General features: G+C 42.2%; 2 protein-coding genes across 3 annotated transcripts in view; one reads left to right on the top strand and one right to left on the bottom strand.

Annotated features, from left to right (window-relative positions):
• Positions 1–2,056, bottom strand: part of COMMD1 (copper metabolism domain containing 1) — a 65,096-nt gene extending 63,040 nt beyond the window's left edge. The window contains exon 1 of one of the 2 annotated variants that reach the window (XM_079970170.1): positions 1,798–2,056. In XM_079970170.1, coding sequence (XP_079826296.1) covers positions 1,798–1,989 — 192 coding nt within the window. In that variant the 5' untranslated portion in view covers positions 1,990–2,056. The remainder of the gene's footprint in view (positions 1–1,797) is intronic. The other variant, XM_079970169.1, reaches the window with a different exon arrangement.
• Positions 2,057–4,199: 2,143 nt separating this feature from the next.
• On the top strand, positions 4,200–18,645 carry CCT4 (chaperonin containing TCP1 subunit 4). The gene is made up of 14 exons (XM_079971064.1): positions 4,200–4,454; positions 6,523–6,575; positions 7,455–7,544; positions 8,885–8,993; positions 10,053–10,195; positions 11,250–11,371; positions 11,461–11,593; positions 12,210–12,349; positions 12,860–12,956; positions 13,362–13,472; positions 15,950–16,080; positions 16,174–16,408; positions 18,084–18,197; positions 18,487–18,645. The coding sequence occupies exons 1-14, from the start codon at positions 4,322–4,324 to the stop codon at positions 18,499–18,501; spliced, it is 1,626 nt and encodes a 541-aa protein (XP_079827190.1). The 5' UTR covers positions 4,200–4,321; the 3' UTR covers positions 18,502–18,645.
• Positions 18,646–21,392: the final 2,747 nt, after the last annotated feature.

The raw sequence follows: 21,392 nt of genomic DNA, 5'->3' as shown, positions 1-21,392 counted from the left end.
AGCTTCACAGGCAATAACAAGGCAGATTCTAGCGAGTTTCTTCACTGGCGTGGTAGAGGAGAAGCGTGGCCCTCGGAGCGGCAAGCGCCAGCATGCTGCCCATTCACATTAAACCACATTTAATTTAATTAGGGTTTAATGTGACCTGCAAATCAGATCACTATGTGAGCAAATGCAGTACCCTCATGGAAAGGAATGCCTCTGAAATACCAGTTGCTACAGATCACAGTGGGAAGGGGCTTATTTTGCTGATGCTCTGCTTGGGCGCTTCCCTGAGGCCTCTGACCAGCCACCCTGAGAGCAGAGTGCTGAACTTGGTGGGTCTTTTGATATGTTCTTTTGAAAATGATTCCAAAAAGGTGTTCTGCAGGCCTAAAATGCAGTATTACTAATTCTTCTTGCAAGAGTACTAAATCTTTTTGCTCCGATACATTCCTCCACCACAGAACTTTTTCCAGCATCATTATATTTTATTTGTTTTCTGTCAGGCACGTCACTGCAGAAACTCTATTTGCCCACACACTGCTAAGTCATGGGAGGTGGTGTTAACGAAGGCAAGAATCAAAGAAGGCACACAAAATGAAAAGGATTAAGTGAGCAACATGTATTTGTGGGGAGGCGGAGAAGACCCAGACCCAAGGAAAAATTATTGCCACATATTAAACTGGAAACATCCAGAGGGACAGATAGGTAACAATAAACAGAGAACGCTACAGAAAATATAATGTATGCAGACATGTAAACTGAAATAAATTACATAAATGGGAAGAAATCAGAAGGCCCCTACCATTGGGCAATGTCAGTAGAGAATGTAAAATCTCACACACAACATATTTAACAATGAATTAGTCACCCATCAGAGGTAGAATGTCCTAGTTGCATCCTTCACATAGCCTGAAGCACACTTATGAAAATAAATTATCTTAAACAATTGTCCTGCCTCCCCAACAGTGATGTGGGTTTTTTTGGGGGGGAGGGGGAAGAGATGAATTAAAAGTAATTTGCATTGGAAAAGGTTAGTTAGAGAGCAAGCAAATTTTGTATACATTATTTACACAATGGGCCCCACGTGATTGGCTAATTCCGGGATTCACTTGTAGGCCAATCAGGTTGCGGATTCCCTTCCACCTGGGGCTGGATTGAGTAGCTCCTGTGGACCAATCAGACTGCTTCATTCTGGATCCTATTTTTCTAGGACCAATCAGACTGCTGCATTCTGGATCCTATTTTTCTAGGACCAATCAGACTGCTGCATTCTGGATCCTATTGTTCTAGGACCAATCAGACCGCTTCATTCTGAATCCTATTGTTCTAGGACCAATCAGACCGCTGCATTCTGGATCCTATTGTTCTAGGACCAATCAGACCGCTGCATTCTGGATCCTATTGTTCTAGGACCAATCAGACCGCTGCATTCTGGATCCTATTGTTCTAGAATCAATCAGACCGCTGCATTCTGGATCCTATTGTTCTAGGACCAATCAGACTGCTGCATTCTGGATTCTATTCAACTCAGTACATAACAAACCCTGTGAGGAAGGTTAGGTTGAGAGTGAGCTACTGGACCAAGGTCATCCCCCCCCCCCCCAGTGAGGGGGGATTTGAACCCGGATCGCCCAGGTCCTGGTCTGACGCTCTAACCACTAGCCCACACGGCCTGACTCGTCTAATCCTCTTTCGAAGCTCCTGGCTGCTCAGCCGCGCCGCCCCGCCTTCGGCCCGCCCCGACGCCCCCAACGCGCCGCTTCATTGGCTGCCCGGCCGCTCTACCTGGCCCGCCGGCCCCGCCCCCGTTACCTTGACGACGCCCCTCGTCTTGGCCAGCAAGGCTCGGAATTCCTGCGGCGCCGTTTCCGGGTAGAGCTGGTCCCGCAGCAGCTCCTCCGTGATCTCCGCGTTGCCGTAGTAGGTGGCCTGGGCGATGCCGTTCAGCAGCCCCAGCAAGGGCTTGGCGGCCTCGGCGGGAGGACGGTCCGCTGCCGCCGCCATCTTTCCCGAGGGGACTAGGCCGCGGCCGGGAAGATTGGTTCCGACGGCGGCCGGGCGGGGACAAACCAAGCCGTAAGCGGGGCGATCCTACCCAGCTCGGTGGCGACCCCTGCTGGTCGCGGTAGTAAGAACAATGGCAACAGAACAACAATAATAAACCACGTGGTTAGTTAACATCGGAAACATTTTTTTTAAAGGGTTTTTTCTTTTTCTTTTTAAAATCAAGCGCTGCATTATGAAATAAATAAAAAGCACTGAAGTAAAGGCGTTCTCTTCAACGCAGGCTTCCCATTGACATGGCAGTGGGGCGTCGTCGGTGAAACCTCCATCTACACACAATGGCCTTTTAATGCATGTCTGGAAGTTGCTTAAACACAGGGCGTTATTTAAGCCAACCAACCGCACAGTGCATGGGACCTGGCAGGGCTGCGGTGTAATGTGCAAAAGGCCACAAGCAGCAGGAGAAAGGCTTTGTGACGCTTTCTAGGGTCACATGGGAAACGCAATTTCCATCTTAAGCAAAGAAGCCCTGCCCTCAGGTCTTTGCTCTCTTCCTCATTTTTGCATATTGTAACTGTGATCCTATTTAATAGTTACAATCAGTGCTTTTTTCGTAAAAAAATATTCAGGGGTACAGTGGACCCTCTGGATATGGATTTAATTGGTTCCAGGGGCCCATGCACACCCTGAAAAATCTGTAATCAGAGGCGCTGCTTCTGCGCATGTGCAAGCGGCAAAACGTGGAAAAATACGTATTACCTATCCAGAGAGTTACGTAACCTGAGTGACCACTGTACTCTCATTTTCCTCCTACTCATTGAAATACTGCCCCTCAATGAGGCCAAACTTAGATTCACAAAATATTTAGGGGTATGCATACCCCTGCGTCCCCCCAGAAAAAAGCACTGGTTACAATAACTTTCTCGCTAGGTGCTGAGCTGGCCTCCCTCTAAGACCAGATGAGGCAACCCTCTTAAACTGGCCTTCGCTGGAGAGGGCATATTTTATTGATCCCCCTATCTGAAAAATACAGTAGAGAACACATTTCCTTTTGAGCTACTCTTATTGACTCATGGATGAAGAGACACAGGCAACATTCTTTATAAATGTGAAAAGAGAAAATGTTTTATTGGTAACATATGCTGCTTTCGAAATGTTTTGTCTGCACTTGGAATTTTAACAGCCCAGTCCTGTGAATGTTTACCTAGAAATCCCACCAATTTCAGTGGGGCATATGTTCAGGTAAATCTGCATTTGACAAAGTCTTATCTCGTATTTGTGTCAACCTGCTCCAATCTGCAGAGTTTGACCTTAACTACTTTATCTAAGGGCAGTTTCATATGCTATGTTGTAAAAGTAGTAAGTCTACAGATTGTAAATTCATTGGGGTCAGGAACCTGTAGTCTCATGCATTGTGAAGCTTTATATATATTTGTTTATTTTATTAAATTTATGTACTGTCCTTCAGCTGAGGATCACAGGGTGGCAAAATCAGTATTTGTTTTATTTAAAACACTTATATCTACCTTTTTCACAAAGTGAGTTCAAAGTGATACAGAACAACAGATCCATTATAAAAATGTGGAGAGGTGGTTGGATCTGGGAGATAAGGATTGAAATCCCTGTTCAACCAGGAACATCACTGGATGACCATGGGCCAGCTGCTGTCTCTCAGCCTAACCTACCTCAATGGGGTGTTGGGAAAATAAAACTGCTTATGCCACCTTGAGCTCCTGGGAGTTACAGGTGACATATAAATTTAATAATAAAAATTTAAAAATTACAACAAATAAACACCAAATAAACATCAATAACAGAGGTAGCGTCACTATAATAAAACCAAGAGAGCGATAATTAAAAGCCTTCTGGAACAGCAAAGTCTTTGTCAGACTGTTAGAAGGAAAAAAAGTTGATGAATAAATAAACGATATTACATTTTGCACTCTAAGATCAGAATTCAGAACAGCTCTGCCTGTAGGTGCCTATCGCACTCGCCAGTTGCTATTCGTCCCCGTTTGTAAATGTTTTTGGCTTCTGTCAGGTTCTTACGTACTCCTGCTTCTCTTCTCCAGAGTTATACCACAGCACACCATTTAAAAAATAATAGTAATTTATTTTTGGTGCGGAGGAAAGGCATTTGCGAAAGACAGCCTTTGTGAATGACGTCATTCTCGGCGACTGCGGGAAAGGCCCTTTTCTTCCCCGGCGCCTTCTGGAACTTTCGTGCCGGCGAGGGAGCATCGGTTGGGGCTGGCGCCGGAGCTTGGCGGGCGGGGGGAGGCAGCGCAATCCGTCTCCATCGGGGGCTCCAGAGGGGCATCCGGGGTCAGTCATGCCGGAGAATGCGGGCACGAAGGGCGGCCTGGTGGGCGCGGGGAGCCGCAGCTCCGGCGGGAACCGCGGCTCCTACCAGGACAGGGACAAGCCCACCCAGATCCGCTTCAGCAACATCTCGGCGGGGAAAGGTAATGTCGGGGCCCAGGCCGGGGAAGCGCCCCTTGGCCCCAGGCCGCGCGCGGGGGGGGGGCGGGGGCGGGGGCGGGAGAAGAGTGCGCGGAAGGCGCCATTGTCTCCTGATAGGCGGCCGGGGGGGGGGTTTCATAGGCCGCGCCACGCCCCTCGCCGCCCCTCCACCCCTCGGGGAAAGGGGCCTCTCGGCACGTTCGCGGTCGGACCGGGCAGCGGCTCCCCTTCCCTCCTTCGCAGGTGGCGCCGTGGGTGGTATCGGCGCGGTGCAGAATCCATTGAACATAGGGGGCTATTGCTTTGTTTCGTTTTTCTTCTTGCTTTTATTATGTGCTTTGTATTCTGCATTTTTGTGCTGGGAGATTTTAGGAGGCAAGGCGGTATACAAGTTTAATTAATAATAATGGTAGCAGTAGTAGGATAATAACCAAGCATGCTAGACAGTGATTATTCAGAAGTACGTTGTGATGCAAGTTATTATTTTTTCAGCTACAAATGTACCACTTGTACATACTGATTAAATATTGTGCTGTGAAACTTTGGATGAAAAGTGGTATATACATTTAATTTATTATTATTATTATTATTATTATTATTATTATTATTATTATTATTATTATTATTATCAATATGAGCCTCGCTGGATCAGTAGCCCATCTAATCTAGCATCCTATTCTCACAGTTGCCAACCAGATCAGTATTTTGGGAATGATTCATGTTCTGCATTGTTTCATACCTTCTGGATGTCTCATGCTCCTATTATAAAGGGGTTGTGTCCTATGTTATAAATCAAGCACCAATAGCAGTTGTGTCTTTTTGTTTTCCAATGCATTTCTTATCAACAAAAAACTTGATGTGGCAAGTTTATTCTAAAAGTGTGACCCAGAGGAAAGTTTGAGAACTGCTAAGTTATGGTGTTAGGCTCAGCACAAAGGTAACCATGCTGAATATTGATGAATATTGCTGAAGTCAATCTTTTGCTGTGTGAGGGGAAGGGAAAGGGGGCATCTCTTCTGCAAAGCCAGAAGAGCTCCAAAGATGAAACAGTACTAATAGTGCAAACACAGCTTGCTGAATAAAAGCTATTGGGGGACGGGACACTTTCTGTGTTGCTCATTCATGTGCATACCTACTCAGAAATCAGGCCGTTGCTCCCTTACTGTTTGAGACTGCATGTGCCATGTACATAGATAATGCTGTAACAATCATGAATAAATTGGAGGTATGTATCTTGGTTATCAGAGCAAAGTAAATCTAATTGAGCATATTGGTGGACTGTGGGCCCCCCAAATACTAATATAGAATTACAGTGATCTGAAATAAGCTTCACCTTTTATGAAAGGCATTCCTGTAAGATAGTAACAGCTAGAGGACAGAGGAAGGCTTTCATGGACACCATGGTGCCTTCACGTATTGGGCTGGAGATGACAGGGTTAACTTGTATTGAAAACATCTAAGCGGGTGTACAACAAACATAAAATCAGGATAAATGTAAGAAGACTAAAAGCAGAAAAAGTTGTAATGAATTCATCAATCACAAAGTCATAAAGAACTGGCCAATCTCATAAAATGCGCATGGAGACCTGGAAAGGCCTGTTGACACCTGGAAGACTTCAAAAGGCACCTAAACATAAGTGAAGAAAATAAATTTAGGGATCATCATAAGGTTTTTTGGGAATCTGACGTGCCTCAGGATGTCAGCAAATACATTTTTAGTGCTGCAGGGAACAGCTCCTCTTGTCCCCAGAAAGAAGGGAAATTCCCATAGGTGGTGGTGCTTTCAGTCCCATCCTACATCACCTTCTATGTCTAGGCTGAGTTTGGCTCCAGACAGGGATAGATTTGTAATGGGATCAGAGCCCAAGGAATGCATGGGGTAGCATTTCTACTAGCTCCATCCCATCAGTTAGTGGTGTCCATGGCTAGGCTTTCCTGTGCAGCCAGCCGAACCAACTTAGAATAATTAGATGAGCATCAGAGCTTCAGGGATCTGCCATGTGTGGTTGCTGCCTGGTTCATTCCAATGTCTGCTGGAAAATAAAAATTACATTTTCACTTTTATTTTAGCGGTCGCAGATGCGGTTAGGACAAGCCTTGGACCAAAGGGAATGGATAAAATGGTATGTCTTGAGTGTATGCCTATCATACTGTGCATGTAGCAATTTTTTTAATGATGCTTATGAATTCTATGTAATCCATTTTCTAAGGTACTGTAAAGTTATTTATTGTTCATAAACTTTCAGTTGTGTGGGGAAAAGGCATTATGATTAAATTGTCATGGAGCAGGTTCCATGTTGAGTGGAATGGATTATTTTGGTTAGCACTAACTATACAGGCAGACAAACATAAAGAGATTGTGCTGAGAATGCAAATGAAGTGGGGTTGTTGAGTGGCAAGATGCTTCAGGCTTTTGAATAGTGCAAAGGGAGGGCGCATGTTTGGGGAGTGATAGCCTAATCAGGGCTCCAAGATAGATGTGCTTAGATGTTGAAGAGCATGTATCTGTCACACTTGATGAACCAGCTTTGCTTTTATAAACAGACCAGATCACTGTGATTATATGGAGAAGCCCTCCTCACTGTCCCAGTTTTCGCACATTCATTTAGCTTCAGCAGAAGCCAGAGGTGCCGGCTCTAGAGGCTGAGAATTTTTGGACCCCCTCAATATTTTCAGGGAGGGGGCCCAGCCACCCCAATGTACAGGGTGCTCTGGTGCGGTGCCTGGTCTCCTGACCACAGGGTGCCCAGCAGTGCCTGGCTTTCTCAAGACGTCATAAGCGAACGTCGCATGTTGCACATGTAACATCACAAGCATGCCTTGTGTGCATGTAGCATAAGGCGGCACCCCGCAGTCTTTGCTGACAGATGGCACTGCTGGTACAAGCCAAGGCTTTTAGCGTAGTAATCTGGAACATCGTGCCTTTCAAAAACAGGCAGCCTACCATGCACTCTAGGTTTCATTTTTCTCTTTCTTGAGTTGATGCACTTGTGTTTTTTCAGATCCAAGATGGCAAAGGAGATGTAACAATCACAAATGATGGTGCAACAATTCTGAAGCAGATGCAGGTCCTTCACCCTGCAGCCAAGATGGCAAGTAATATTTAAATTAAATTTCCTGTCAGTCCCCAAGGTGACATCAAATCATGCACATACAATCCTCCAAATTTTTAGCTGTTGTTTAGTTGTTTGTTGTTTAGTTGTTTGTAGAAAACAACATCGGGCCTAGAATTTTGTGCAGCTATATGTGGAGCTCTTCCTTCTGACGGCATCTGTCCAAAAAAGAAATATACAGGACTGTTACGATGATTCAGTACACATAATGTTGATCCTTTTGCAGAATCTGGGACATTACACAGCCCCTCCCAAAGAAACAACTGGCAAAAGTGCCACAGAAAACCACTACTGTAATTGTAAAATGCTTATGGTCCACATAAGCCTGATAAACATTTTGTTGTTGTTTTTTTAACCTGAATTAGGGTTATTGGTGTACCATTCCAAGTAACAATGGACAAATGGCTGTTGCCAGAACATTCTAGTTAAAATTTAATGTTCATTGTGACAGATTGTTACAATGGATTTTCAGGCTGAGTGGCATGAATTAAATTACTACAGTATTTGACCAGAGTGCCCCTTGGCAAGAAGAGCATATAATTGATTAGTGACAGCTAAATCAAACCCAGTTGTGTCTACTTTGAGTATGACATTGGATATCACCCATAACCAATATTTAGAAATATTCCTTCAAGTGGTGTAGTTAGGTAATCTTACGTTCTGGGCTTAATAGTCTAACATAGGGTTGAGAGTGGTGTTGAAAACTCCCATTGTTCTAAGTGCATTCTGAGACAGGGAATTTCATTAGTGCAAGCAGTTTCTGAGCTCTGGGGCAGTACTGCGCCTAAGATTTCAGATTAAAACTGCAGAGTGGAAGGAAAGGAGGACCTTTTTCTGCCTCCCCACTTCCAGCTACTTTCTGAAGACCGTAGAAGAGACCCTCTTAAGAATATTAGGGTGTACGCAGGGGAAGGACTAGACCATGTGGAAAATGAGCACAATATTTTAGCTGCAGTTCAGCTTCGTATTCTTATTATAAAAACAGCGCCTAGACATTCCGTTGTTGCACCCATAACTTAGTTTTATGGTGCCGTTTAGCTCCTAGCTTTCATATCTCAGTTTGTAGCACTGGTTGAGAGATTTCATTAGATGCTAATATGTATTAACTTCAATTTCCTCAAAATGTGGTAAGCTAGATCTGCTGTGTTTGGGAGCAGCACTGATCTCAACTGGATTAATACTTCCCCAGAGTTACTGCAGTGAGGTTTTGCAGCATATTCAGTATACTGTTAATCACAGAATATTATTTTTTGTTCTTGCATTTTTTCTTGCAATTCAGGGCAAATAATAATAATTTTTTAACATTTGGCAACACACAGCTGGTGGAGTTATCCAAAGCGCAAGATATTGAAGCTGGGGATGGCACTACTTCTGTTGTTGTCATTGCTGGAGCTCTGTTAGATGCTTGTTCCAGACTCCTTCAGAAAGGTAGGTTTCACCTTTAAAAAAATACATAGGTAATTTTGGCATATGAAATAAATGGAGACTCAAAAGGATGAAATTGAAAGAGAAAACTGAATATATAAATACCTGTGTAGTCCTTAGTATAGCATACATGTTTTCTTTTCCCAAAGTATGTGTACTAGTGAGTCTGTGGGAGGGAAGGGGGAAGGTAGTTGTCTATTTTGGACTTACTATTTTTTGGATACGTTGATATATCATCCAAAGCCAGTTTGAAGTCCATATCATGATATCAGTTTCACAGTTTTTGACCTGGCAATATATTGTGAATCACCGTGTGTGTGCGCGCCATGTAAAAATCACAGTGTGTGTGTGTGGGGGGGGTGAAGCCAGCCAGTGCCTCTACATGGCTCCATCCTTATTTCTGACATTGTGATATATCAGTGTATCACAATGTTTAGCTGGTGATATATCAGCATGTTGAAAATCAGATATTGCCCAGCCCTCCTACTGACATGATATGACTATTGGATGTATCTAAATTTTTATATTGGCACTATTATGTACCTGTGGTAATTGTAACATATCTCCCCCGAATGTATTTTTGTGTATATGTTCAGTGATACAAAGTTTTTGGAGGTTAGTAAAAATAATGATGATGAAGATAGATCACGATATGACAAAGGAAAATATTCCAGAAAACTTTATTATAATTTTATTAGGTTTTGGGGGTTTTGTTTATTTTTTTGGAAGGAATTTGATCTTAATCAGAAAAAGAAACAATCATTTTTATGATGGGCCTAAAGTGTTGTTTCATTCATTGTGTTTTCTCTAAAATAATGGGGGTGGGATTCAGCTAAAATGGATGATTAGTGTTTTCTTTTAGTCAAGGCAATAGAAGGTTTGGAATTCTATTGCTAGAGTTCATTTGTCAACCAGTTTACTATTCAGGATTAAGTGTATGTGAGCTATATTAATGTTCAATATTGCAAAGCATATTTTATATGTTGATTTAACTGGAAACTTCACCCCCAATGACTTGTTTTTAAGTGTTGTTGAATAAACTTAAATCAAACTGTTTTCTAGGAATTCATCCCACAATCATTTCTGAGTCATTCCAGAAGGCGTTGGATAAAGGTACTGAGATCTTGACCAGCATGGGGCAGCCTGTTGAGCTGAGTGACAGAGAAACCCTACTTAACAATGCAGCTACTGCACTGAACTCAAAGGTGGGTAACTTGTGACATATGTGGTTACACCATGTCTAGCTCGTGCTTTAAATAAAAATTGCATGCAACTGTATTAACTAATAAGTGAGACCAAGGTTTGGACCCTCCTTACAGTAATATTGGACGCAGGTGCGCTGTGGGTAAAACCTCAGCGCCTAGGACTTGCCGATCACATGGTCGGCGGTTCGAATCCCCGCGGCGGGGTGCGCTCCCGTCGCTCGGTCCCAGCGCCTGCCAACCTAGCAGTTCGAAAGCACCCCCGGGTGCAAGTAGATAAATAGGGACCGCTTACCAGCGGGAAGGTAAATGGCGTTCCGTGTGCGGCACTGGCTCACCAGATGCAGCTTGTCACGCTGGCCACGTGACCCGGAAGTGTCTGCGGACAGCGCTGGCTCCCGTCCTATAGAGTGAGATGAGCGCACAACCCTAGAGTCTGTCTAGACTGGCCCGTACGGGCAGGGGTACCTTTACCTTTACCTTTTACAGTAATATAAGGAATGCTTCAATTACTTAGAATTGCCAGGCATTTCTTGAGAGGAATGTTTTATGGTGGTGTTCTGATCCTGCTTGCTAGCATTTAAAGAGAGGTGCGCCCTATGCAGGATCCTTTGAATGTGTGTGGCATCATTATTTACTTGCAATGTTTCCTTTTAATAGTGAAAATTCCAGCTGCGCTGGCCAGAAAAGAGCCTTTGCAACTGCGTATTCTTTCCCCTTAGATCTTGCCCTGCTGCTCTTTAACTTCACCACTAAAATTGTATTGCTGAGTCAGAAATTTACTTAGAGATTCAGAATGGGAATTGCAACCTCCATACTGCTCTCTGGTTCTGTCTTAAATAAGAAAAGAAAAATTAAGAAAGCAACATGCCAACTACTTACTGTTATGAGTCCTACCTACAAAGAAACAATATAAACTTTGATCTCAGTTTGTTTAATTTAATGTAACTGTTAGGTAGATTGTAATTCAGATCTGTTGGTGGAAGTTCTTATGGAAATGTGCAAAACCAATGAAAACCCCCCAAGTAAAATGTGGGTCTTCACTAAATCCCTGCAGGTTGTATCACAGTATTCTAGTTTGCTTTCTCCAATGAGTGTGGAAGCTGTGATGAAGGTGATAGATCCAAATACAGCTAGCAGTGTGGATCTTAGAGACATCAAAATTGTTAAAAAGCTTGGGTAAGTAGTAATCTCAAAATACAAATTCTGTAACCTATTTATTTTAAATTATTATTGTGCTAGTTTACTCTTTCAATACTTCTTTCTAGAGGAACAATTGATGACTGTGAATTGGTTGAAGGACTGGTCCTCACCCAGAAAGTGGCCAATGGTGGTATAACCAGAGTTGAAAAAGCTAAGATAGGTCTCATTCAATTCTGCTTGTCAGCTCCGAAGACAGATGTAAGTTGCTTTGTTTAATTTGTTATGTCTGCATCATTATGAGCTATCTTTACACATTGATTGCAGCTTCTTAAAAATTCTAAGTATGCTAACAGTACATTCTTTTATTTTACTTTCTGAATAGAATTACATGTTAAAAGCTTAAAATAGGGGTGGGCTGACTTGTATGATTGGTTGTTTACATAGATTTTATGTGGTCCAACAGCATATCAGATATTAAGCACTCTTGTTTTTAACAGTCAAAATCTTTGTTAAGGTTTCCTGTTAAGAATCAGCAGGAACTATTGGCCCACTACTGAACTGCCTATATCTCTTCAGTTTAAGCCTGAAAAAAAGGTATTAGCATAAAAGAAATAGTCATTAGTGGCATATTCTTCTGTAAACTATGCTTAAGCTTGCAACTGCTTAGCTTGCAACTGAATGCTTTGATTGTAGACAGTGAGTTATACTATACTACATATGGAAATTTTGATTAAGGGTAGCCAGCATGCTGGTTCCAACTGCCATCAGTCCCAGGCAGCATGGCCAATAGTAAGGAATTTTGGGAGTTGTATCACAATGTCTATCTCTGATTTAGATGCTTAGTTAAGCTTTATTATGCTTCTTCTCCTGTTAGATGGATAACCAAATTGTTGTTTCTGACTACACTCAAATGGACAGAGTCTTGCGTGAAGAGAGAGCTTACATTCTCAATTTAGTTAAGCAAATTAAGAAGACAGGATGCAATGTGCTGCTTATTCAGAAATCTATTCTGCGGTATGTTTATTCCAGTAATGTGCTTGCTGTCGAAGAATGAATGATATTCGGGATTAAAATTGTTCACAGTGTGATAAAGTTTAAGAGACTTGCTCTGAAACGTATTCCTTAAACCAGGGGCAGGCAACTGAATCTGGCCAGTGGACCAGACGTTCAGCCACATTTGAGGCTCTGACCAACTGTCAGATTTCACCCACACACACGTGGTTGAATGTTTAGTCCAACCACCTATTATGTCAGGTGACTCAATTTGAGTAAAGTGGGAAGTAGAGAGGGAGAGGGCTTGTTGGCCTTTTGGAGAGATTTAGGAAAAGCTCCAAACCAATGATGCACTTCGTGACATCCAGTTGGGCCCAGGATAAATAATGACATCTAGTTGGGCCCAGGAAACATAAAGTAATGTTCTGAGTCTTGGGAAATTCTGAGTCTGATCAGAGTAGCTTGCCCATCACTAATAATGCTGCTGTGAGTCTGGTTGATTTTCTAGCTCCTTCATTGTGTTGATTTCAGGGATGCTCTAAGTGATCTCGCACTACATTTCCTGAACAAAATGAAGATAATGGTGATTAAAGATATTGAAAGAGAAGACATTGAGTTTATATGTAAGGTAAGGAGGAGCTGTTAACTACGGTAGTTATGCTGTAGGTGAATATTTGACTCAAAAAGTAATTGAAATTGGTCATAGTACTGATTGGCGCTGCTTTGGAATTTGTTACACACTTTGTATGTAGGCTGTGGGAGGAAACAATACGTGAAAGAATTAGTAGGCTCTATTAGTCTCACTTCTTCTCAAGGAAATAGTAATGTGTCATCTTGCTTATAAAGATGCAGCTGTAAACTGTCTTACTTCAAGCTTATACATGAGTGGTCAGAAGTAAGTCCCACCAAATTTAATGGGACTTCTTCCCGGGTAAATGGATATAGGATTGCAGCCTGAGTATAAAGTATAGCATATTGAACTATATCATACCTTTTTAATCTATGGTCCCTGTGTTGATTTATTTTTGAAAAGACCATTGGAACTAAGCCAGTTGCTCATATTGATCAGTTTACTGGGGATATGCTGGGATGTGCTGAACTGGCAGAAGAGGTCAATTTAAATGGATCTGGAAAGCTAGTAAAGGTAAGCAGAACTCCTGTTTAGCTACTTAGCTTGCTTCTTTATGACACTTGAGGAAGTAATTTTCATGTCATTTTCATAAAATGTATACACCGCTTGATTGTAAAAACCTTAAAATGGTTTACAAAAAGATAAAATCAGGATTTTTTAAAAATACAATACATTAGAACAGGGAGGCCCAACTTTTCATACTCTAGGTCCCTGTCAGAGCCCTCCTGCCTCCTTCCCAAAGCCCAGCACCTTGCTTACCCAGCTTTGGGAAAGTGGGATGGAGAGGGGGTCAAATGTTGCAGGGGAATCGCCAGAAAGGCCTCAAGGGTGGCAGATGGCCCCTGGGCTGTGTGTTGGACCACTTGCATTAAAACATACAAAAAGTTAAAAAGCTAGATTACAATTCATATCATTACCAAGCATTTGGTTAGGCTTGTATAAACAGGAATGTCTTTAACAGAGCCCAAAACAAATACAGTTGTACCTTGGATCCCAAACGCCCTGGAACTCTGATGTTTTGGCTCCTGAACGCTGCAAATGCAGAAGTGATTGTTCCTGTTTGCGAACTTTTTTTGTAACCCAAATGTCCACCAGGGCTTCCGCGGCTTCCTGCAGCCAATCAGAAGCCGTGATTTGGTTCTCAAACGTTTTGGAAGTTGAACGGACTTTCGGAATGGATTCCGTTCGACTTCCAAGGTACAACTGTACAGTGAAATTGTATCTGTTGTTTGATATAAATAGGCAGGGAGTTCCACACTAAACTATTGAGTTATTACAAATGTGGAAGGGGTATTATGTGGCACCTGTAGTGCCAGTTCAACCAATTGAAGTTGTCAAGTGGGCACATGTTTGGTAAGGCAATCTCATAGGTAAACTGGTCCCAAGTTACAGTTGTACCTCAGAAGTTGAACGCCTTGTGAGTCAAATGTTTTGGTTCCTGAATGCCGCAAACCTGGAAGTGATTGTTCCGGTTTGCAGACATTCTTTGGAACCCGAAAGTCCAACATGGGTTCCGCAACTTACGATTGGCTGCAGGACCTTCCTGCAGCCAATCAGAAGCCGCGCCTTGGTTTCCGAATGATTTGGAATTTGAACAGACTTCCGGAATTGATTCTGTTCGACTTCTGAGGTACAACTGTGTATGCCAATAGTAACACTAATACAGTGGTGCCTCGCCAGACGAAAAGAATCCGTTCCGCGATTCTCTTCGTCTAGCGGTTTTTTCGTCTTGTAAAGCAAGCCCATTGACGGCTTAGCGGATTAGCGCTATTAGCAGTTAAGCTGCTTTTAGCGGCTTTTAGCAGCTTATCGGCTTAGTGGATAAGCGGCTTAGCGGCTTAGAAAAAGGGGGGGGGAACCGCAGGAACTCGCAAGACATTTTCGTCTTGCGAAGCACCTCCAAAATGGAAAACTCTTTCGTCTAGCGAGTTTTCCGTCTTGCGAGGCATTCGTCTTGCGGGGCACCACTGTAGCAATGTGTGTGAAACGCAACCTTCCACACAGAATGAAACCTCACCACCTTAGAGTTAATGATCCCTCTATCATAGTCCTGATTCCCAAAAGAAATTATGCTGAAGCTTTACTGTGGGGTATTTTCATAACTTTTGGACTACTGTGAAAATTGCTCATTGAGGCTCTCATCTTCACCTGGCAAAAAGATAAAAAGGTAAAGGTACCCCTTCCACTACGGGCCAGTTGTGACCGACTCTAGGGTTGCGCGCTCGTCTCGCTCAAGAGGCCGGGAGCCGTCGCCGGCCAAGGACACTTCCGGGTCACGTGGCCAGCGTGACGAAGCTGCTCTGGCGAGCCAGCACCAGTGCCGCACACGGAAACACTGTTTACCTTCCCGCTATAAAGCGGTACCTATTTATCTACTTGCGCTTAGGGGTGCTTTTGAACTGCTAGGTGGGCAGGAGCTGGGACCGAACGACGGGAGCTCACCCCGCCGTGGGGATTCGAATCGCCGACCTTACGATCAGCAAGTCCTAGGCACTGAGGTTTTACCCACAGCGCCACAGATAGTCCACCCTTTATTGGTACCAGGAGATTATAGCAGGACTCAGAGAAGACAGTCATCTCTAACTTGTGATGGGCCAAGCCACTTATAACATAGTTAGCCTCTACAGCAGACCATTAATGGAACACTGGGGTAATATGCTTCTGTTGATACAGCCCTATGAGGGAGTAGACTGCTACATTTCTCACTGGTTGAAGCTTCCAACAATGTGAAGAGCAGCCCCAAGCAGGCATCACACTATTTTAGGTGGTTTGATGGACATGCATGGTTGTCATCTTCTTTCCATCTGATCAAGAACTTTATTCATCTCCATTGGGATTGTCCGGATGTTGGAGTCAATTCTTTCTGCTCAATCAGATCTAGAATGGCCTTTGGGAGTGCTTTATTGACTCTCTTTGGGCGGGGGGGGGGTCCATAGGAGCAGTGCTTCTAATTCTCTAAATATTGTAGTGACACTGTTTTTGCCCTGCAGATTACAGGTTGTGCTAGCCCTGGAAAAACAGTAACAATTGTGGTCCGTGGCTCCAACAAACTAGTAATTGAAGAAGCTGAACGTTCAATTCACGATGCTTTGTGTGTCATACGCTGTTTGGTAAAGAAAAGGTAACGTATAAGATTTATAGACCAGTAAAGTCACCATTCAACTTTACAAATGCCTTTTGTTAACATTTTCAAACTGCAAAATTCTAATTTCAGAGCCCTGATTGCAGGTGGTGGAGCACCAGAAATAGAGTTGGCCTTACGCTTGGATGAATATTCTCGCACCTTGAGTGGCATGGAGTCTTACTGTGTACGTGCTTATGGAGAGGCCTTGGAAATAATTCCATCCACCCTGGCTGAAAATGCAGGCCTTAATCCTATTTCTACTGTGACTGAGTTGAGAAACAGACATGCACAAGGAGAGAGAACTGCAGGAATTAATGTCAGAAAGGTAAGGGGCAAAGTGGTGAGACAAAAGAAATACATATTATTGTATATTATTCCATAGAATTTTGTTTTTTATATTGGAGTTTATTATGTAGTTTATTGTATGCTGCTCACTGCATTATGCATAACTCAAAGGAACAGTCAAAATATCATGTATTTGTTTTCTTTATTTCTGGTGTTCCGCCTGTTAGTGTAATTTTACATGTAGCCAAAATGGTACCATCTGTAAAGAACAGAGAGAGATCAAAAGGTTTTGTGGATCGCTGAGGTACAGGATATATTTAAAGGCAGCAAAAAAAAAAAAAAAAAAAAAAAAAAATAAAAAAAAAATTAAAAAATCGGGGGGGGGGGGGCTCCCTAGGAACAGCCTGATTAAGATTGAACTTGATTAGTGACCACAAAATGCTGACTGGTGGTTGGGGTGGTTTGGCTGGTTGAATAGAAAATCAGGTTTGAAGTAGCTGGACTCATGAACAGCAGTTGCCTGCGCTGCAACATTTTGTTGCAGTGGCTGGGGCCACGCAGTCAGGTGCGCAGAATACTACTACTAAGTGTAATTTCAATAATAATTGGCAGCCTCTGCAAAGGAATGCAGTAGAGGAATCTCTTGGGTTGCATTCTAGTTACATGGTATTGATTCATCAAAATCAGAGACGAAATGTTGACCCCAGTTAATATATTCAGTTTCATAAAAACAGCATTGACATAAAATTCACTTGCATTCTCAAGCCTGTTTTGCTGTTCAGCTGTGACAGTTGCTAAATATATTTTTATTTTGTTTATTTCTGAGTTGAATATTTTTAAAAATTCTAAGTGTTGTACAAGCAATACAAATTAACATAAAATGGCAAAATGGTATCATAAAAACAAATCTAGTGATACAGAGTCCAGTTGGAACTTAAACATAGACTCAGATGGATTCATTCATCACGGATCTTGGTCCAGTTGGTTCCAAAATATAAAACTTTATTTTAAATGCAAGAGCTACTCATTGGAACTTCACTTTACTTATGTTTGAAAAATGTCAAGTGTGGTTTTTGAAGCTTGATAGTGGAATGTACCTAGAGATAATTGATTGCGGCTTACTGATAAGCGGCTTACTGATCCAAGGAACCAAGAATTAAATATTTGGCTCTGTCTGTAGATCCATCAAAAGTGACCTTTTATTGCCCAGTTAAGCAACAGAAAAAGTGGCTTGCTTTTATTTTCATGTTGTGAAATTTAATCTTTGATGGAAACCTACTATGTAACAACTGAGAAGTCTATTATTATTATTATTATTATTATTATGACATTTTACTGGTGTTACAAAAATAATTATATATATAACTTGATTGCACAGCTTATTGTGGTTTTATTAAAAATGGTAAAGATTAACATAGTGCTATAAAATATTTGATTATTTTAAGGCTACTTCAACTAGAATTAGTATAATTAAATATATTCCTTGGCTGCATGCCATCAGTGCCTCATATACTTACTGCACAATAATATTTGTTCTTTCCTACAAGATAAGATCATGTACAGCATGCTCAAAAACACTTGTAAACTTGGATGTGAATATGGTTAAGTGAGTTGATTGGCCACCTGATGAGAATGAAAATGTTGAGATACCTAATTTCATGTAATTTACGCTGGTAATTTGTTTATAAACTGAGGTTTCCATTCTTAATTTGTAGGGTGGAATTTCCAATATCCTGGAAGAATTGGTGGTCCAGCCTCTGTTGGTTTCCATCAGTGCTCTGACCCTAGCGACAGAAACAGTCCGCAGTATTCTTAAGATTGATGATGTGGTAAGTTACACTTAAAGGCTAACATTCTTGCAAATGGATATTTCATAGCAGTTAGCAAATGTTAAATGACAATTCCTATTATATCATAATGTGAATCTGTAAGTTAACATGCTGCATTTGTAACTAAATGATGAAAGTCGCTGTTCAAATTTAAAGAGACAAATAGCTTAGTGAAAGTGTAGATTAATGCTGGATACAAACAATGATACAAAATATAGTTGGTGATGCAGAGACATTTGAAGGTAATGGTTAAAAGAATCATTCCATACCATTCTGTTTCTCTTTGCAGGTGAATACTCGATGAGATGACTAAAGAAACAGACAGTGCAGCTCAGCACAGTGTCGCAAGTTTGGAATGCAGTTCCTTCATTGGACGTTGCATAACTCCCAGTTACATTTCATGTATACTTGTCAACTTAAATTAATAAAACCTTAAATTCTCAAGGCATATCTTGTTTACGTTGTCTTTATAGCTAAAGAAAGCGCGCCCCCAGCAGTTTACAACAATTGATACTGTTAGAGTTAAAACCAGTATTGCCACAGAAACCAAAGTTGCCACTCTTGATTTCAACTGATCAGTCACTTTAAAATGTTTATAGTTATGCTAGGCAGTAAGCCATGGTAGCTTCAAACTCAAAGTCAAACTTAACAGAAGACAAGCCAAAGGGTTTTCTGGATAAGGATGGAAGTAATTTGTGTTTCTTGTCTGTCTGTAATTCCACATCTTTACTTCAGCTGAGATGACATGTTTTCATTTCAGCTTTAATTAAACGCCTAAAACGAATGGCGTCAGAAGTTACATCAGTTCATGCTGCTGGTGACATGAGCTCTTGTACCATAAATCTAGGTCAGTCTTCTAAGGTGCCTCAAGACTTTGTAACAACAAAACCTACAACTAATACAATTGCCTCTACAATTTGTCCTGAGCGAGTCTGCCTAGACTTGCTGTCACCATTGAAAAAAAGCCAGTGTAATTTAGTGGTTAGAGTGTTGGGTGTGGGAGATCAGTATTACCATTCTGCCATGAAACTTGCTGGATGGCGTTGGGCCAGTCACTCTTTCAGCCTAACTGACGTTGCAGAGTTGGAGGGGGAAGAACCATGTAAACCATGTTGAGCTAGGAAAGGTGGGGTATAAATGTCATAATCTGAATTAATAAAAACAGCTTTTATATTTTTAATGAAATCTGTTACACATCTGTTCAGAAGTAAACCACTTAAGAGTATAATTAAGCTTACTCCAAAGCGTGTACATGATTGCACATTAGTGCAATGTGCAGGGATAGAAAGAAAACTAGAGAAATAACCAAATTCCTGTTTTATTTGGGACCTCTGCATACAAATCAATAGAGCAGAATGCACATGCGTTAATTCGGTGCTGCCATTGGGTTCAGAGGACCGCTATTAAGCCATACTTGCCTGTACAATAAGCTGAGGTGCATATTTTCTGAAAGGTCTCTTGCAGTATTATCCATTATCAATGCAACTGCTACTTTTCAGTAAAGCAGACAGGGTTAGCTAAGTCAGTTCAAGGGCAGTAACCATACATCTCTATCACCCAGTGTGCTCTTTTCAACTTGGGTAACCATATAGTTGTACAGCATAGAATGAATGGAGATCTGCCCCTGATAATGTATTTCATCAACAGAAACCCAATAAGGCAATAGATCTTCAAATTTATAGAGAGCTGTTGTAAAAAGTTTATTTGGCTATGCCTGAGGTAAGCAAGAACAAGCAAGTGGTAGGTCCTCTGCGTGGGGAACATGGAGAAATGCTGTTGGGTGACAGAGAAAAAGTGGAACTACTCAACGCTTACTTTGCCTCTGTCTTCACCCAAAATAAAAGTGATGCTGCCCAACCTGGTGATGAGAGCATAAATGATGTAAGGAGGGAGCTGCAGCTCAAGATAGGAAAAGAGGTAGGAAGGGAACACATAGCTATTTTAAATGAATTCAAATCTCCAGGGCCTGATGAACTGCTTCCAAGGGTATTAAAGGAGCTCGTGGATGTAGTTTCAGAGCCTTTGTCTATTATCTTTGAGAATTATTGGAGAACAGGTGAGATCCCTACACACTGGAGGTGGGCAAATGTTCCCATCTTCAAAAAGGGAAAGGAAGACCCAGGTACAGTAACTACTGACTGGTGAACTTGACATCGATACTAGGGAAAGTCGTAGAACAGATAATTCAACAGTCGGTCTGTGAGCATTTGGAAAAGAATGCTGTGATTACTAAAACTCAGAATAGGTTTCTCAAAAGTAAGTCATGCCAGACCAATCTGATTTATTTGATGGAATTACAAACACACATATATATGGAGAAGCCTGGAGAGGAGGTTTAAGGGGTGATATGACAACCATGTTCAAATATATAAAAGGATGTCACATAGAGGAGGGAGAAAGGTTGTTTTCTGCTGCTCCAGAGAAGCGGACACGGAGCAATGGATCCAAACTACAAGAAAAAAGATTCCACCTAAACATTAGGAAGAACTTCCTGACCGTAAGAGCTGTTTGACAGTGGAATTTGCTGCCAAGGAGTGTGGTGGAGTCTCCTTCTTTGGAGGTCTTTAAGCAGAGGCTTGACAACCATATGTCAGGAGTGCTCTGATGGTGTTTCCTGCTTGGCAGGGGGTTGGACTCGATGGCCCTTGTGGTCTCTTCCAACTCTATGATTCTATGATTCTCTCTCTCTCTCTCTCTCTATATATATATTAAACCAAACTGTGGGAGACAGTGGAAGACAGAAGTGCTTGGCGTGCTCTGGTCCAGGGGGTCACGAAGAGTCAGGCACGACTAAAGGACAACAACAAATAATAAATAAATAAATAATTATAGTAACAATATCCCTCACACGGCCTGCTGCTGTCACTTGCACACATCACAGGTGTGTGTGTGTGTGTGTGTGTGTGTGCTGGTGTGATGTGTGCACCCCCACGCTGCAGAGTGGAACTTGGGGGAGGGAGGTGGCCCCTCCATTAAAAATCTGTGGGAGCCCAGGCACAAGTCAGTGCCTATGCTCACTACAGTGAGTGTGTGTGTGTGTGTGTGTGTGTGTGAAATAATAGTGGCCTGCAGTGCAGGAATCTCAGCTAAAGCACCCAGAACAGGTTGCCTCATATATATTGAGTTGTCGCCCGTCTGTCTCGGGAGACAAGGGAGACTATAGGTATTGGGGTCCGTGCGCCTGGCTGCTTCGAG

The sequence above is a fragment of the Podarcis cretensis genome (genome assembly GCF_951804945.1).
Source record: "Podarcis cretensis genome assembly, chromosome: 3".
Lineage (NCBI taxonomy): Eukaryota > Metazoa > Chordata > Lepidosauria > Squamata > Lacertidae > Podarcis > Podarcis cretensis.
The sequence above is the reverse complement of the archived record's forward strand: the minus strand, read 5'-3'. Positions and strand labels throughout refer to the sequence as shown.